Raw genomic sequence first — 20,404 nt, 5'->3', positions numbered from 1 at the left:
TTCGGTACAAAATATAAAAAATTAACTCAGGGCTGGGGAAAAGCCCCAAGTTTTTGAATTTCCAATTTTCGTTTCAACCAACCATTATTGTAATCCATTCGTAATGGTATGTAAATATATTCATTTCGTCCGTAAGTAATTCGTAATGGATTCAAAACCAATTATTTGAGGGGGGCTGTGGAAATTCTCATAAATTTCGAATAACAACATTGGTAATCGATTACCTGTATTCCTATACCACTTCCAACTGATTGACATGACTTAACGGTAAATTATTAGCGGGTTATCGCAGTACGTCAGAGCATAAAGTTCAATATTATTATATTGACGTATAGGTACAATGTTAAAAACACACCAAAAACAACCACCCTCCAACACAACCCCCCCCCCCCCCACACATCACTACTAAGACCCACAAACCCATAAACGAACAGTCAAAATGGAAAAGATGAAAATTGATGTCGAAAAAAAACATGTAATGTAATTATTTTCTTCCTCGTAGAAAAAGTTTAAACAAAGTCTATCGTGCGCACCATCACGATTAACAGACCCGACAACGCCACCCGACCTTAATCGTCGACGACGTATATGTAATATTATCAAAACTCCAAATTTACGAACTTAAACAGCGGCGGCGGAGGGCGACTGTCATACGCGATCTCCGTGATAATGTTTGCAATCACCGACGGTTGTCAACGTCAAAGTCAATGTATAGTGTTTCTTTTCGTTTCGTTTCGCAATAAGTTCGCTGTGCGGCGTAATATTACGCTAAATGAACGAATATACCCCCCGCGTAAAGAGGTGGCGGTAGGGACAGCAAAGACGGAGACGGGTCGGAGGGACTATATTATTATTAATATTGCACGGATATCATCTGATTATTCGTACATATAAGATTGCAGGAGTAGGCCAGTAGGGTTATAAGAATATTATTGTTTTATTGGGCGTAGTGATGAAAACCGAAAATCTGTTATTTCGCGGCCACTTACAGAAATCGTAATTTCCCCGAAGCGGAAGTCCCCTTCGTGAAAAGTATCTATATCGTAAGGGCAAAATTGCATTACGTAAAATAATGATATGGACAATTGTGTGCGAACACTTTGTCGAATAACAGTGTTGTGCTCTAAGAGTTTCACGTAATACTTTAGAAGGTAATATAAAATATTAAAAAAACCTGTAAAGATGTGATTTTTAGTAATTTTTGTAAACTAAGATTCGAAAAAAAACGAAAAAAGAATGTTTTAGCGTAATTAAAAACTATAACGATAATAGTGATAACCATAGAAAAATATGTTTAAAGAGATAAAAGCAAGCGAGGTTTTTACCAAACTCAACTCAGAGTCGTTGTTCGAAAGCGATTATTTATAATATCTTTCAAATTTAATACCACCGGAACACCGGGTGCATCCTGTTTGCGCACATAATCCCAAAACGTGACCATTTGCGCACTTTTTTACGAAAGCTTGCTCACACATTCTAAAAAGAGTCGTGGCATGTTTGCGAACAACTTATCCACACATCAATCCATATTTTTTGAAATTTGTAAAATTCAGTTACAACTTTTTTCGTTGTGTCAGTCGGTATAATATTTTATGTTCTATAAATATACAATGTATATTATACATACTAATTATAATCTACATAATAAAAATGAAATGCTGTTTGTTGATAACCATATCACTTGAGAACAGCTGGACCGATTTAGCTCAAGAATGTTTGTAATAGTCCAAATGAGGTTTATACGGAAAGAAAAAATGAAAAAGTTACCAGAAAATTTAGGAAAAACAAACTTTTTTCCAAAGAGTTTTTGTATATAATTGGTGGCAAATTATAACAATATTGTAACAGTGGCAAATTAGAATAAATTAGTATTACTTTTATATATAAATGGTTGCCACAGGTTACATATAATATAATTGACTGGATGTAATAATTTTAACGTATACCTAACATACATATTGATATTTGATCACTTTGATCATCTACTTTAACGCATGTCGGTTTATCCTAAGTTAATTGTTTCGAAAACTACTAGACCGTTTTCAATAAAAAGCTATACTTATAGATTCCTTGAGATTTATATGGCGTTTATAGTTTTTTCAACCCCTATACCTAGGTACCTATAGTAAAAAGGAGCTCACACTTGCATTTTTTTCAGCTCCTGAAAAACAGATTATTATTTTTTCTTTATTTGTATAGGGTTGCTAATATTTGATTACATTATTTTACCAAAAAAAGTTTAATTTTATTATTTGATGTATTGCAATACTGCACATTCATACATATTAGCATCAATTTTATTTATAAACTTTTTGGTATTTATATAGGTACATAGTTTGTTTATTTTAACATAGGTAAAACACTAAATTCAGACCTGACGACCAATATAAAAAAAAGGTGTGCGCATTAAAATGTAAAAATATGAGCAAACGGATTGTTTAATCTTTCCATACTTGTTAACAAACTATCAATTTTCAGGTAAAGTTTAAAAAAATGTTCACAAACGGTTACATCCAAAACATCTGCGCTCTACGCTATCTTATCCTGGACAAGGTACTTTTTTTATACATCAATTTACGGGACACATTTTCAGGAAATCGACCATTATTTCTCAAAACATCTGAATATTTAGTAACACATATTAAATATTAATATAATATTTAAATTTAAATACAGAAAATAATTTATCAGCAGTTTAAAGTGAGTATTCACATTTTTTATTGTTATCAGTATTATTTATTATTGCCTACATACAACTATAAAAAGATTTAAAAATAACTTTAAAAAACTCTTGTAATAACTATCGTCAATAATCATACCTTAATTAGTTTTATACGAACATCATTGATAATAATTTAAAACCATGCAATACATAATATGGTATATTAAGGCTATATTATAGTTATATTAAATCGCAGTCTTTTTGGTTTTTTCGATGTTTCTCGTTGATAAAATGTTTTGTTCATCAGTCAAAAAGTTAGTATAGCAATATTATAATTTAAAGGTATAATTATTTACATGGACATTTCTTTTGGTACAGGGCTAGGATCCTGACCACAGTATCTTAGGCGATTAAATGAGATGTCGCAGCACAGTTATAACAGATACCCGTTGCCTAACGGATATATGAGCGAAAACACAAGGGGACCAAACAAGGGGACAACGAACGAGCGAACGCAAACAATTGAAAGCACGGATTTGAACTATTTTCCGGTGAATAGAATGGCGTCCAGCCGGACACAAGCGAACTCAGGATAATCGTGCACGGTGACGTACTACACAGGCGCGATAAAGGTGATGAGTGAAGGGGTAAACTAAACTAACTTTCAAACCGGTGCCCAAACACTCCTTACAAAACTACATTATACTTAATGGTCTATGTCGCGGTTAGCACCGCAGCAAACCATTCGCCGAGCGAATCTCTTCACCAGGCTCCATAGTGAGCGACGTTTAGGTCTGGTAGCAGTTACTGTAGTTTCCATTTCTGCAGCATCCCCGAGGCCACAAAGGGATACCATTTCCTGTAAACTGGTGGTCTCCCGGTCCAAAGGTTTTGTCAAACCATTTTTCGACTCAGCATCCCCAACTGGCTGTAGTGCCATGTTCTGTATTGGACTAAACTATTGCGCGTCGGCTTAACCAGTGAGAAAGTTGGCGAGACGGACAACATCGTGTCGATGTCGATAAGTTCTGCAGCGACAAGTGTCATTACTGCAGTGTTAGTTGTTTCCGCATACGGTGAATCCGGTAAATTTCCGGTAATTTCCGTGGACAGCATCGCATTAGGTGCATTTGTTAGTAATGCCATATCGGGCCTCGATTTACATAGTCTTTGAGCCTTTGAACTCTTGAAATCACTAATATCGACTGCTATCTGACGATTTTCACGTAGATCTTTGAAAACTTGTATCATAAAAGCGGTTGAGGACTGCAAATCGATCTGAACGGCCTCACCTTCGGAAATTAACTGCTTTGGCATGTTGGGTAACGATTTATATCGTCGATGCAGTTTTAAACTGGTGAGTTCATTGTCTTAAAACCTTTTAGGACGATTTTGCTAGAGATCGTCAAACACCTGTACCATTTTTTCGGTAGCGGACTGTATCATGGCATAGGACGAATTATTCACTGCTATAATATTAGACATATTTAATATTAATCTGATATAGAATACGGTCAATATTAATCAATATAATATATGCAAAAATTGTATACTGTATATTATAATCAATAATATTGGGAAGTGAAATTTCTTTCGCAGTTGATTGTATGAGTTGTGTATAATAATCGCATATCTATAGGTATAAATATAACTTATAGTCCGACTATCAAAAAGTTTATGTAAAAAAAAGCGGCAACAATTAAGTTAACAATAATTGGAATTTTAAGAGAGCAGAACTTTATTTTCTCACACTTATTAATTAACAAATACTTGCAAACCCAATATAAGATATGCATATTGCTAGAAAAAAACTCATATTTAAACAAAAATCATAATTTTGCCGATAAGTATTTCAATACAAATAAAAAAAAAACATTGATGCCACAAAATTGAAACATTGTCATTATCATATATTTACTGTACATTAATCTATTCGTAAAAAAAAGTGCGTCAGACATCCTGGTAGGTAGTCTGATACCAGTATGATACCAAAGTAGGTATAGGTACTACGTACGTTAACATTGAGACAGCAGTTTAAACACACAATTTCGTATAAATAAATAATATTCTTTAAGATGATAAAACCGTGTTTTACAGTGTCAAATGCTTATTATAATGCCACGTAATATATAGCTGAACACGATGTTAAATACACGCAAATAATTTCGTTTTTATTCGTTTCATGCGGTTGCGTGACACCAAATAACACGCCACTTCTGTTTGACTTTTCTTCGTCAAGTGTTCCAAGTCATGTTATTTGAGTGTGTGTGTGTGCAGTTGATAGAGAGAGTTAAACGCGACTTTCGAGGGTTTAAGAGGCATTTTACAGACTCTCAGACGTTGTACACGTGTGAGCGCGAGTATCCATAAATCTGTTGTGTAGTCTACCGCAGAGCAAACATTTAGTTATACGCCAGTGTGGTGTATTTACTATTTATCGTAAACGTTACAGATAAAATAAAAAAAAGCGAAAATCCCTGGTAAATCCGATTCCCAGACACCCACACGAATTGTAAACTCGTGTTTATAAACATGTACACATAATAATATATTATAAAGTATAAACTAATACACCTATATTATTATAGTATGTAAGTATATGTGGTACCTACCCCAACGCATACTATATTAAGTAAACCGACGTGGAAAAGTTGTGGTGGTGGTGGTGCCCAAGACAACAGTTTTAGTAATACTAATTTATCGCAATAAATCTACTTAGAAGCCGATTTCCGAGTAAAATTCGTGTACATTATGCATAATATTATAATAATAGTACTGACATGCGATCCGCTGCGGTATCTATCGCACGGTATTCTTATTATTCGCCATCGCCGTTAAACACAAAAACCACCATCGTTACTACGACCACATTAGCCGACGTAGACGACCACCGCAGTTACCGGTGATAAATAATTCAACACTTAATCAACAAAACTTTGGTTGACCTGATCTCATAAATATCGTATGACTTGTTAAAAGCATTTTCGCTTCGTTGTTTTAAGTTCAACAACAATCATTTTTTTTTACAACACATCACACGCGGTTCGGTCACTGTATTGTCTTGCAACGGTAACCATCCTGCCACAATATGTATCCGTTTTATAAGCCACGTGTACAATAATAATATACCTTATATTCTAATATGGTACCTAGGTATATACGCAAGACTTCGTTGGGCGTAATCAGCAAGGCGCTGATTTTAATAACTAATAAATTAATCCGGTACCAAACTAAATAATAGTAACAGGCAATAAGAAATGCTTTAAAATTATGACTCGTTTGCTATTCGCCTTATATAAGGTCCAAAAATATTAAAGAAAAAACAATTAAATATCAAAAAGAAAAACTTAAAATGTATTTAGAATGAAAAAAAATGCGTTGGATGCTAGGAATGAAAAATAAAAATTTTAGAAAATTATTGATCTAAACTTTGCAATATGTTAGCAAATCGATGCGTAAGCATTCAGGTAAAAATGTTACATTAAAACCCGCGCCCTGTATAAAAGTCACGTACATATTTCACACACACGGTTAAACTTAATTTGTGCAAGTCATTTTTTTAATTTTAATTTATAATGTGTTTTTTTTTTGTGATTAGCGAGCAATACGACCACACTGCCTCGTTTGTATTGTACACTAGTTCGTTACGGTTTTATACGCTCGAAAGTATGCCTCACATGGGAATAAGGATTATGTTTCATTTTTGTTTTGTTATATTTTATTTATTTTTCGTAATGTTAAGCTTGAAAAAAAATGCCGGTTTAACCTAATGCAGCTACAAAACGTTAATAACAAATGTGTGAACGGCGGAATGACCTATAAATCAAAATAAAACAAAAAAAAATATATATCACTTCGAATATGCCCCGATAATCCCTTTTTATGAGCCGTAATTTGCGCGCCCTGGATAATATTTTGTTTCACATTATTTATATTTGTTTTTTTCACGACTCCTTAATGTTTTATTTTTTTACGGTTATATGCGTTATACAGCGGTATAGTATTATTATATTATTAGTAATAGCGCCGTCACGGTTATCCGAACGCGGTTCTATGGGCGGAGGCCACGGGAAAATTATGTCTATATAATAATAATATGACGTATATATAATAATAATATAATAGTTATGTGTAGTGTGCGTACGCGTGTGTGAGTATGTCTGCAGGTATACTATTGGCGTGTTCGCATTTTATTTTATTGTCAACAACGGATTTATTCACCACACCTAACCTCTCCTCCATACCTGCACATAACCACCGACTAAACAACGCCTGTGTTCCCCTCGACGCAACTAATAACTCGTAAGGAATATTAAACACACAATACATTGTCCAACAATTAATACAAAGTGCGCGCCGATTATTAAAGAAGGATCGAGTACAACAATTCTATTACGATGTTTGATATTTATATTAGTTGACGTAACTATATATTATACACATCATATTTGAAACACAATAGCTCAGATTCTAATAGGTACCTAATATAATACGAGTATAATAAATCATGTTTCATAAATATATATGCAGCTGCAGTTTTTGAGACAGAGTTAAAATTTTTTTTTACCTTATTAACATTTTAAACTTCTAAAATCTAAATATGACTTTAAAAAGGTGGGTAAGTGGAAGTAGCTCTGCTATAAAGTAGGTTACAAGTGGGTCACTGTAATGGATGGTATTAAATTTGAATTCAATTATATCATTGTATAAGAAAAACGATTCTGAGCGAAAACGGTCAGTCAGCCTATGATATTATTAAGTATATTTAATGATATTATTGTGAATAAAGTAATTTATATATTTACTTATTTACGTAGAACCTTGTTTTAAATTTTCAATCCTAAGCTACAAAAGTTGAACATTTTATAAATTTTTAACTACAAAATAATTATTACATTTCAAATTTGATAAATTTTGTCAAAATTTGAACTTTAAATGCTTATTAAAAAAAAAATTGTGCGTATGTATTTTCAATATTTTTCAACTGCTATAATAACAATATATCAAGAGCCTTGCATAAAATTTTCACGCTTTTCTACTCAACAAATACAATTTTATTGATATTTATAGAAAAAAAACTAAAACAATTGAGAACTGACAATATCCGTAAATATCTCAAAAAGAATCAAAATATTTGTAAAATCTTATGGTGTATAGAAAATGCTAGTATAAACATTCAGTCAACATTTCATGTACTTACGGTCATTTGTTTTAGAGTTACACCAAAAACCAAAATCGATTTTCTCGAAAACAGATTTTACGTAAAAATTCCCGTTTTTCCTTAATTTTTCTTTTGTTTTTCATATCGCTTTTGAAAACTACTGGGAAATTTTTACTTTTGACCCCCCAAAGTACCAACTAGATTCACTTTCCTATCAGAAAAGTTACTGTTCCAAGCACTTTTACTGTCCTAAAAGGTGATGACAGACACAAAAAAAAATAAAAAAAAACACACATTATTGTAAAATCAATACATTCATCGCTTCGCTCAGAATCTAGAATCAGTTAATGATTTTACGTATTAAATTGTATACAAACAATGGACAACTATAGGCTAGGACCTAGCTTTAGGGAACATTATGTACACCAAAATATGATAAATATAAAAAATAGTAGGCATTACACAGGTGTAATATTGCAATTTAATCGATGGGCTAACAACAGCAGGTAAAACATTTCTATTTTTCAAGATACCTACCTATTGTAGATTTTCACTTTTAAAATATACAACTAGGGGCATAATTAGGGGGGGATTAAGGGATAGATCCCCCCTAAAACTTATTTTTTACAGCTAACATTTTGATCAAAGTATTGGTAATGACCATTAATGTTTGCTGAAAACGTATATCCCCCATCCCCAAACCAAATTCCTAATTACGCCACTGTATACAACTCTTAAAAAATCTACCTGACCTATCGTATATATTATGCAGTACCCACGCCGGACATCGCTACTAAATTCACATTTATTCACATTTATTTATATTGTTTTTTTTGTCATACTAATAATATTAAATATTTAACTATACTCTTATAATTTTATATTTTTGACAGATTTCATACAGCGCCAATTCCTTGAAATGACAACGCAAATCGAAAATTAATTATTTAAATATTGTATATGCATTTTACATTATATAATGTAAAATCGAAAAAGTTTACTACAACTTCAAAAAGTTCAAAGTTCTCCATTATACGATATAATTCATTTTAACTTGACAAGTACAACGTCATGTCAAGACTCATAAACGATTTCAAAATGAACTGAAACAACTAAAAATGTATTTAAAATGTAATTATTCTAACTGTTGAATATAAAAAAAACTTGTTCATTACTTAAATTATTACACTGAAATATTGATAACAATACACTCTAAAAACAAAATTCTGTTTTTGAAACAAATTGCATGCATAAAATGTTAATTATAATTACTACCTATGTACGCGTGAAAACGCACAAACGAGGAATTACCTACATTAATACTAAAATATCAGCGTAAAAACCAACGATTTCAGTGACTCAGACCATACATGCGCACTGGATAATATTGGGAGGGTGTCGGTGTGTAATAACATTAAAAAAAAACAACCAAAACAAAACAAACGGACGTGGCGTTTACACTCGGACACCCACCCCTCTACACGATTTTTCGGATTCAATATGGCCCCTGGGTCGAGTGACTATCTGGTCCACATAAATAAGGCGTTTGCAGAGGACTAAAATTATAATTTTATTATAATATTATATTATATAAACACACGTTCGTATCCCCCCCCCCCCACCGGATATCGATTTGAACCGTGTTACCAAACAAACCAAAAAGTGCAGTGTTTTTTTTTATTACCGGTCTGGTGTAAAACATACGCGGACGCCGACCCAACAGCAACCTGCACACCAGTTTAATACTATATAATTCGTTTTGGCGACGCCCCTTTGGGTAATCAACTAGAAAGGCTATTTTACACCCTCGATTAAGGGAAAATTTCAACGACAGCAATCACAGATCAATATTATAAACATACAACGATCATAATAAACAGACACGATTAAACTTGACAAATATATTTTGATTGGTATAGCGTGTAAGCAGCCAACACGAACATAAATGCATAATATATTATATAAATAAATAATAAGAGATTATTGTGATGAATAATTTTTTCCCGGCAAAGTAAAACCAATAACTCCAATAGCAATAGGTAGGTACACTGAACAATGCATTTAATGCAATCATTGAATCGTATTATTATGCAATTTGTATAAAATTCCAATGACGCGTAACAGCTAGTATTATTGATATTATTGTAAACAATTAATGTATCTAAAACACATAACGTATATAAAGTATATAAAATAAACAAAAATAATTAAAATATAAATGTATATATGTATCTTTTTTAAGCATATAAATATTGTGCTATTGTTACCATTTTCCGAACGAAAAATAAACAAAACAAATCGTATGATTTATGACTATTTTCAATAAATATTTGCCGGTTATCAACTTATCTATGAAAATTCAAAATAAGATCAGATCGATGATCGATCAATTATTTGATCGAACATTTGAAGGCTCGATTTCATATTCGTTAGAAATAATAATAATAGGAATTTCAGTTAAAAAAAAATTTGCTAACACTTTACACATAAATACCCTCGCTGTACACTTTCACGAATAACAATAAAAAAAAGTACGTATCTATGTATACAAAAAATAGTTTGTAAAGTACTACAGACACGAAAGGCTTAACAAATAAATAAATTACAATTCTAGACAGTTTGATATTATGATAAGACTTTTTTATACGAAGGAATATCGTGTGATAAATAATTTACGTAAATTAAAATTTAAAACCTGGATGTCTAATTATGATAATACTGCGTATAGCATGTGTTTAGTTAATACACGGGCTTGGACGGAGACATATAGTTGTTTTCATGTACACAACACGGTACCTGCACAAAATATTTACCTATTCAAATTAGGGTATATAGTCACTCTATATTAAAGTAAAAGTACAGTATAATACTATATAGACGTGCATTGTTACAAATTAATCGTAATATGTATGGATATATGTTCAGATTTTTACGATGAAAATAGGTTTATAATTATAAATAATAAATAATAAACATATAGGGTTGAAGCGGGGATAACTATAGTACGTTGACCTGCCATCACAAAACTACACCTTTTAAAAACTATAGTTTTAATTATCAATTGTAAATTGTAATATTATCCTAGAACAAAAATACACATAATTTATGTTATTAAGAGTAGCGATGATTTAGTCAATATTAATTGACGTTTTTCAGCTAATATACCAATTACTAATGCCTAATACTTATTAGCTATAAATATACTAAAAAATAATTTAATGATGATTCCCGTGGTCTAAGTCCTTTTATTTTATTATTTAATGGATTATTGGTTCAAATATTCTAATGATAAGACCGGATGTCATTATTATTTGAGTTCAACAACTACAATTATAGTAGTCGTTAACATGTAAAAACTGTACATACAAAATATTTGGTTTTGGTGTTTTTGGATGTATTTTAGTCGTGCTGGTAGTATGACAAAACATGAAAGCTAAATACGTGCAGTATTAATGTTATTAAATATTAAGAACGTACAACTTTAATGTACGTAAGTCACTTACGGTAAGTGTAATTAACAATATATATTCGAGATCGTGTAGTACGCATACATCTCTTAAATATAAAATATGTCTTACAACGTTTCATTGTAATTTAAGTTTAAATTAATCGAGTTAATGCGTTTTAAAACAGTTAAAAGGTAAACATAAAAACATAAGACTAACAACTATATACAGAGGTAAAAAATAATAAAAAATTTAGTGAGTAGAGAATACAAAACATTTTTTACGTTATGAAATGAATGTACCTACATTATTTATTTTTAGTCAAAATAAATAGTCATTTACAGTGAAAATAAGATATAACTGATTAATGATTGTTCACAGAAAGATTTTCAAAGAACAACAAAGGTGAAAGAAAGTTTAGGAGTAATTAATATTATTTAAATAACAAACATAAGAAGGATTTTAATAATAATATTTTATACTACTTATGGAAATAATGAGAAAAGTAAAGGTAAACGCTCAGAATCAAAAATGTAAAATACTTGAAAGCCAATAATGATGTCGATGATGATTAAAGACAAAGCCATTGAAGAACATTTTATTTGTTTGTGGTACATTGATACAAATATAAAAAACTGGCGTAAAAACTGATTCAATTTTAATTATATCAACTGGTATTTAATATGGACAACGATCATGATTTATTATTTTTGATGATAACTGTACCGTAAATGCCTACTTATGTAAAATGTAAGTTATAAAATATGTACCTATACTAAATAGGTACCTACTAATATTATAAAATGGAAAAGTTTGCGTATTTAGCTGCACTAATCTCGGAAACTGCAGTACCGATTTCAATAAAAGTTATATCATTATTAGACTTCTTGAGACCTGGAGGATGTTTTAAGATTATTAACTCAACTACTATAATAAGTTGGTTCACGCATAAATTTCGTTTTGTTGCACAAAAATCGAATATTTTTTTTATTTATAATATAATATAATATAATATAGATAAGGGTATCATTGGTTACAGAAATAAGATTAAAAAAATTAATTAGTATGGACTAGCCAAAACATATTTAATTTATAGTTATTGTTATTCAAATTTATCTACTTACAGCAAAATGCAATGTCCTTAGGTATATTATATTTGACATTTATAGACTCAAAAAATAAGCGAATAATTTTGACGAAAGTTCCAGAGATTGATTTTAGAGATATCAAGAAAGTTTAAAAAACAGTTTGAACATATGTTCGAAAATACACCAAGTTCTATATCTAATCCGCCACAGACGACCATCCCGGTCGAATGAATTCACAAACCTAGGTACACCGATGCCGATTTTTCCGTGAACTGAGGTACACTAAACCAAGACACACCGATAGACAGTGTCGTATTTTGTTTGTTTATATTTTCTCGGTTGAGGTCAGGATATATATAGCTAGTTTAATATAAACATGATTTAATTAATATTATACTTATTGATGTATTACGTAATAGTTATAGCTTATAAGTTATAACACTATAGAGGTATAGTTACTATCGACATTTACAAAGTGATTTACAATGGCAATAGTTTATCCACAATTAGAATACTACGACAGTATACAACAGTAATTCTGTGAAAATATGATGTAAAAAAAAATTGATTAAAAAAAATATTTTGTGAACACTGAACAGTAATAAACGAATAATTAATGCTGAAAGACACTAGATAGCTGGAATTATTACGTGTACGATCGAGCTTATAAAACAATCAATAGAGTTTACGAACAAAATAAAAAAATTAACAAAAGTTATAACTTATAAGATAAAGCTTTATAAGAAAACTGCAAGACAAAAATAAAAATAAAAAATAATTATTGAATAAAGTTGAAAAATAAAAAATTACTTATTTTAATAAAGACAGTGAACGCGCGAACCTATACTCTGAGCCAGATGGTTACAATATTTTCAATAATTTGACATCGCTCTACTTATTTTTCTTTGTGGAATTGTGATTGACTTTTTGTTATTTATTTATAAATATTGTACTGAAAAATCTTTGAAAAACGTCTTGATTTTGTACGTCATTAAATCGCACAGAATCATTATCGACACATCACAACGATACAGGGCGGGATGAACACATCATATTATTTTATTTTTTATTAAAAACGGTTGAGTGTTATCGAAAAATAAACCCCGTCGACATAGTCGTATGTACGAGATGTGAAGCAGATTCCTCACATTGCTCACCACATTTGAAAATAACTGTCTATTACTGTCGCATGGATCGATCGGGCGACTCGTTTGGTGGAGGGGGGGAGTGTATACACAACACAACTACTTAGCTGCAGTTTCGGAATGTTTCTATTTAGATTCTAGGTGTACAATTTCTCCATCAAAAGACGAACGCATTTCCGACATAAAAAAATCTGTTCAACCCGCGCCCTTTCACGCCAACCACCGCCATTACCACCTAGATACCACGGTAACAAGCTCCTACGGAATCCACCCAATCTTAGGGATGACGGGAGGGGAGGGATGAGTTTAAGAACTCGGGATAAACCAAGCGAACGCGGCCGATTGCCAAACACGTCGAATACCTTTAGCGTTGTTGGCGTTATCGCGTGGCTGCCGTCGTCTTTCACACCTGGACGAGCGCAAGCAGCTGCCACCGCCTGTGTTGTTATCGGTCGCCATCCTCCTCCTCCTCCTACTCCTCCACCATTCCCTCTTCGTCATCGTTTGCCTCACCACACTCACCCGCATTCTCGTCTCCCTCTGCAGCAGCAGCTTTTCCTACCCTAACTGCACTTCGCTGCTTCGTTTTCGCCCCCCTCTCACACGCCGTGGCACTATGCTCCACCGTGTCGTAAATTAATCCCATTCGGATAAGGCCGTCACGTATTCGAACACGATCATTATATTTAGGTACCTATATATAATGTGTGTCACTGTTGTTATTATTATTATTATTATGTAGATCGTATACGTAGAAACATATTATGTACGCGCGTGGACAAGGTTTAAAAAGCGATAAATCACAGGATTTTTGGATATGCCACTGCTGCGAGCGTATTTTACGGTACCGCTAGAGAGGATTTCGCAGCGGACGAAGATAATTTCTTTTATTTCCCTCGACCAATAGCTGGCGACCGCGTTTATACGATTTGCGTGTTGTATACACGATGTTATTACCACGCAGTAACTAAATAGATCTTTATCGGTGAAATTACGGCCGTCACACGTTTGCAAATGTTTACTAAGTAATGCATAATTCAACGGCTTTTTGAAAATAACTTAATACAACGTACTTTTCAGTTTGTAACAGACCTATTATAAGGACAAATAGTGATTTACAATACTGTGTTTAATATGTACCTACTATATAAATAGATTCTATTCGAGAAATTAACGTAGACATATACTAAGCACGCATGTACATGATAATTGATTATTATTAGCATAATGAAATCGAAACATTGACACATCAAACGTATACGAACGCTAGTACAGCCCCATTGTTTTACGTGGGTATCTATTCATATTTTATAGTTGCAAATTAAACCAATAATACCTATTTAATATAATATTATTGTTTAATACATCTGGGTAAAACTGATAAATGACAACTCTCGAACAATCTTTTAATGTACCTATATTTAAGTCGAAATATAACAAAAATCGAATCATACTTAATAAAGTATGCAATGACAGTTTACATCTTCATGACTCAAAATGTTCACCTTAAACGAATATAGGGTCTTTTTAAATATATTTCAACGAACAATTACTTCAAGGATACCTTAAAAATTATATAAGCGTAGTCTCTATAGAGTATATATGTATTTACTATACGAATTGTATAAACAATATTCAGAAGACTACAAGTAACATATTATCAAGTAAAAAAAAAAAATATATATAAAAATATAAGGGTCCACAATAATACCGTTGTTTTAAAAATAATTAAAATGTCAATATCGTTATTACTGCTATTCTATAAGAAATAATGGATTTTTTTTAATAATTAATATCAAGGTTATTACAAATTTATATTTTTGAATAACACTTTGAAGTACCTAATTGAGTATAGCTACTATAAATAAGTTATGGTCGTATAACAACAGTTTTCGAAATATCAAGAAATGAATTAACCAAATCAATACTTATAGGCAAGAGTAAATCATTACTGGTATAATATATTATTTCGACGTAATTTAATGTATATATTTTCATCCCGGTGAAATTTAATCTCCAATTACAATATAGCCCTATAGGTTTTGTTCGTCGTTTCAACATTTACATAATATTCCCTTTTGTAACGGACATTATACGCGTACCTTTACTCCCGCAGGATAACTCTATTATTGACATTAGACTCGGGAGAGCTTGTTAGATTCTACTCCATGACGTGCTCTTTAAAAACATATCCAATTTTAAATTGATAATGTGTTATTTTTACCAGAGCATATAATATAATAAACTCAACTACATGAGGATGTGCATCAAAAGAAAAACTCCATAAATATTTTTTTAAGAATTAAACATATAGCTGTGTATTATATTGACGGAAGTAGTGGATATATCACTTTGAAATATGATATGGTTATGTAACGCGTATCGTATAAAAATGTGTATAAACTACAAAAATGTTTTGTTATTACGTAACAGAGAACACAAAAATAAATAATCTAAGAATCTAACCGAAATATGTACGAATTTAAAAATGTATACAATTTATTATTGTTGGTATTTTGAATAATGTACAGAAACTATAAGTAGGTAAGTAGGTAGGTACCTATATTTTAAGTCTATGCAAAAGTATTATTTGAATTATTAAAATGTATTATATCACAAAACTACTGAAACAAAATGGTAATATTGAAACCAAGATAGAACGTTTAATGGAATTATATAATATAATTATTAACGTCTTAAATTAATGTTTCATTGCATTATAACAAAAAAAAAAAAATTCTATGAATCAATAGTAACACTTTGAGTCGAAATACATAAAAGAAGGGTATAGTGGAGGGTTATGGTGGGTACCTACTGAAAAAAATCTTAAGCTACGGTACTTTCTCGTTAAGTTGGCCAAGTTTAATGATGTCGAATTAAGTCGATGGCTTGTGCAAAACGGTGATCGGAAAAGCTAGTACCATATCGGGTTCTATAATCTCTACACGCGCCCCTAGCTTTTAATAGCTTTTCACACGAATATATCCAATATATTTGGCACCGTGTTTAATGGAATTTCAGTTGTTTGCCGAAAAAACATGGATTATTGTTTTTAACTTATGACTTTGATTTTATTCGTTTTTAATCATAATGTAGAATGGAAGCTAAAAGCGTTTGCGCTAACACCAAATTGACGGACTAAAAAAATAAAAAACAACAACCAAATAGGTACGCCAAACATTGATTTCCCATCACTATAATATTCCGTTAATTCGTTGGGTACCAGTTTACCACAATTTAATATAATATACAGGCCCACTTATACATACATATATATTTTGTTTGCAACGCATACATTTAATATTAGCTCATACAAACGTTAACTATTACATAAATGCATATATTACACTACATGACGTTTATTTTGATTACAAGTTAAACCAGATACGCATGATATTATTTCAGGATGCAAATTGACAATAGGATACTGCTAGGATAATATTACATAATGACATAACATTTAGCAGAACGAGTGACAACAACAAACAACGTTGGTAGTCAATATAATATGAATTGGAATAGAAAACAATACTCATTTTTATACACATAAATCGCCTGTATGAGAAACGCACGTCATTGTATTTATATTTACCGACATAAGCGAGAATAGAAAAACGAAAAACAATAGTTTACAACAAAAACCGAATTATATACCAGATATAACTAAATAGCTGGAAGCTAATATACCAGCTAGTATCTACAAATGTAATCACTCGAAAAAGTGATTTGCATAATCCCCTTCCACCTTATCACCACAGAAATAGAGTAAAACAAGTAGGATATTCCGACAGATTTTCGTAAGTGATTTTGTGCGTAAGAATCACATTCAAGAGAGTCGGGAGAGGTACTATTTTTCTTTTCAACACCCCCCTTGCACGCGCACTGCCACGGCGTCCACCAAAGTTTACTCTTGGAAACTATATAAGAATATGGGAGGTCCTTATTTGCAGGGAGGAGGTCGAGACAAGAAAAAGATAAAGAAAAAAAGGGTAAAGGAAAAACAGCCATAAACTACTACGACAGAGAATATTATACAATATTTAACAGCCTAGCGTTTTCCGTGACGTTATTACCCTATGCAGAATTTAGCGAAGATCATAACGCCGCTTCAGGGTTATGTATACGACCACACATATACCTACGTATATATGTATATAAAAAAATATTATATGATACACTATATAGTTATACGTAAAATGACCCTTTTTGTCTCTATTTATACAATGTTTTACTCCGTATGCTACTCCATGAGTCCAAGCTATACATATTTATATACTTGGATGAGTGTATATGTGAATCATTACTTTACTAATACTGTCTTTAAAATAATATTTTTAATAAGTAAAACAAATATTATTTTTTAATAGACTTAAAGTCTTATAAGCTCTATAGGTTAATAAACGTTTCGAGAAATGCCTTTCATATTATTTTAAATTTATCTTTATATAACGAAATCGAGGGTGTCAACACTTTTCATGTCAATGACAAATTCTTATCGTTTGGTTTTTAATGTATTTTATATTCTGATTGGTTTTTACAACGATAGATTTTTCGGTGTGTGTGTGTGTCTCACGTCATTTTTAGGAACAGTAACAATACGTTAAAGGTGGATTCTGGTATGAAATCACTTATATTTGGTACATTTGAGAGCCAACATTAGAAAGAATACTTTTCAAAATAATCGAAAAATAAAATATTAAACACGGGAATAGGCTTATTAATACCGATACTTACAGAACACCATATAGTTTTTAACAAAATCAATTTTGGTTTTTGTTTAATACAAAAATGAATAACTTCTGTTAATACTTGAAATGTTCACAAAATATTAATACAATGCAATTTATAATATATATTATATAATATAATTTTCTTGAACCTAATTTAAAAATATTAATCTTAGTAACCTGAAATTGTTCACCATTACCTATATTATTAATTTCTGTAACATATTATGGGTAAAAAATACAATATGACATTGTTCAAAATATTCAGATTAATACTTTATTTTAAGCTATTACATCCTACTATACGTTATACGACACATAGTATAGGTATTGACTTATAAATTATAAGTTAAGAACAATACTGTATGATATATTATTACAATTAATGATTTAATATACGTTTTTTTGACAAAAATTAGTATAACTAATAAATAATAATAATATAAATAAGTTATGAAATATCCTAAGAAATAGAGGCTGGCACTTTGTCACAGCTCATAATATCGTTTTTCGTGTATAATGATTTATCATTGAAATACTCAATGACGACTTGCACTCAAAACCTTCTATACAGCAAGTTATTTTTTTCTCTTAACTTCCTGAAATTATTTTGGGGGTAATTTATTCTAAGGCAAATAACGCGTACAAAGTATTAATTTTATAAAGAATTTAAATTGGACTTTTTCAAGACCGGAGATATAAAAAATGATTACAGTGACACACAATACATATTTTATTACATAGATTAAATTATGCTACAATTCGTTTCATTATTAGTAGTTACTTCAACAGTACAAGTATACGCCTGTACCGTGTATACTGTACAGTATTATCTATGTTTTTCTATGAATTATAATAGTGGCATGTAAATATGCAATACTTAAGTACTTTGTATGTAACAATAAATTATATTTTTTAATTTTAATATGTACTTTCTATTGTTTTTCTAAGTAAATTCAAGTTTAAAAATTGAGTACCCTTGTCAGTATAGCGTCGATGATTTGCAGCCGAATATGAATGAAAATAAACTGAAGAAATACCATACTTTATATCAAAAAGATACCTTTTGAAGTTCCTACTCAGAGTACCTATAATAAATAACAGAATTTTGGATTATCAAATTATTATTACGAATGATGACTATAAAAACGCGTCAGAAAAAATCTACGAGTGTGTGGAATAAGAACAATATATCATTTTTTATAAAAGAATGGCACTTGCATTTGGTGCTAAACGAGATTATTGATAGTATAACATTTGTTGCCAAGATTAAATATTATAAAAATGTATATAAAGTTAAAATTTATTTTCTTCCGTAGGAAGATTGGGCAACTAGTATTAAATATACACGACATCATAATATATTATTATGTGATGATATATATGAAATGTCAATGTTTATTATATTTATTTATATTATTAACTAATTTAAATATTTGTGCGTTTGCATTATTTAGGCTCCACATAATTTAAAACGAAATAACTAAAATTTTTATCCATAATATACTTATTATATAGCCATGCATTATTTTACTTATACACATTTTAATGAACGGATATATATTATTTTTTATAAAAAAAAATTAAATTGTACATAACGGTAGGTATACTAATAATTTAATAAAAAATGTATTTTTGTTAGATAATATAGAATCAGTAATTTCATAACTTAGTAGGAAATTGATATCGTTTAATATATAATTAAATAAAACGAATAGTTGTATCACAGTGGGAAGTTTCTTTGTATATTTAACAGTTTGAAAAAACTGCAGGAAATTGGAATTCACCATACATTTAATAACTACCGGACATAAGGAGACGTGTCAATGGGTTTAAGCAGAAGTATTTTCTTATTTTGTGACGAATCATTGAATATATAGAACGACTGAGGCGTATGAATATTTTTCAAAAACAAAAAACTTTTTAAAAGATACATTTTTGTAAGTTTTTTTTTACAATTTTAAACAACATGCCCATTCCCCAATATTTTTTTACTGCAAAAGTTAATTTAATAAATAAATTCATTATTAGAGTACCTATTAATAATTTTTATTGACCAGACTAAAGACTTTAAATCTAGAATTTTTATTTTTATATCATTACCTATCTTAAATATGTAATATATTTATCATACATACAGCTTATAAAATATATCCTTTAAAATAAATATAAAAA

The 20,404-nt window shown here is 30.7% G+C and overlaps 2 protein-coding genes across 2 annotated transcripts in view; both read right to left on the bottom strand.

The window, feature by feature from the left end:
* Nucleotides 1-20,404, bottom strand: part of LOC132947031 (uncharacterized) — a 316,853-nt gene that overhangs the window by 192,438 nt on the left and 104,011 nt on the right. The window lies entirely within an intron of this gene.
* LOC132946548 (uncharacterized) lies at nucleotides 3,369-4,147 on the bottom strand. Its single transcript, XM_061016597.1, is given in 2 exon segments — nucleotides 3,369-3,590; nucleotides 3,641-4,147. Coding segments are annotated over 2 exon segments (729 nt in total).

The sequence above is a fragment of the Metopolophium dirhodum genome, chromosome 6, assembly GCF_019925205.1.
Source record: "Metopolophium dirhodum isolate CAU chromosome 6, ASM1992520v1, whole genome shotgun sequence".
Taxonomy (NCBI): Eukaryota; Metazoa; Arthropoda; class Insecta; order Hemiptera; family Aphididae; genus Metopolophium; species Metopolophium dirhodum.
This window is presented reverse-complemented; position numbering and strand designations above follow the sequence as displayed.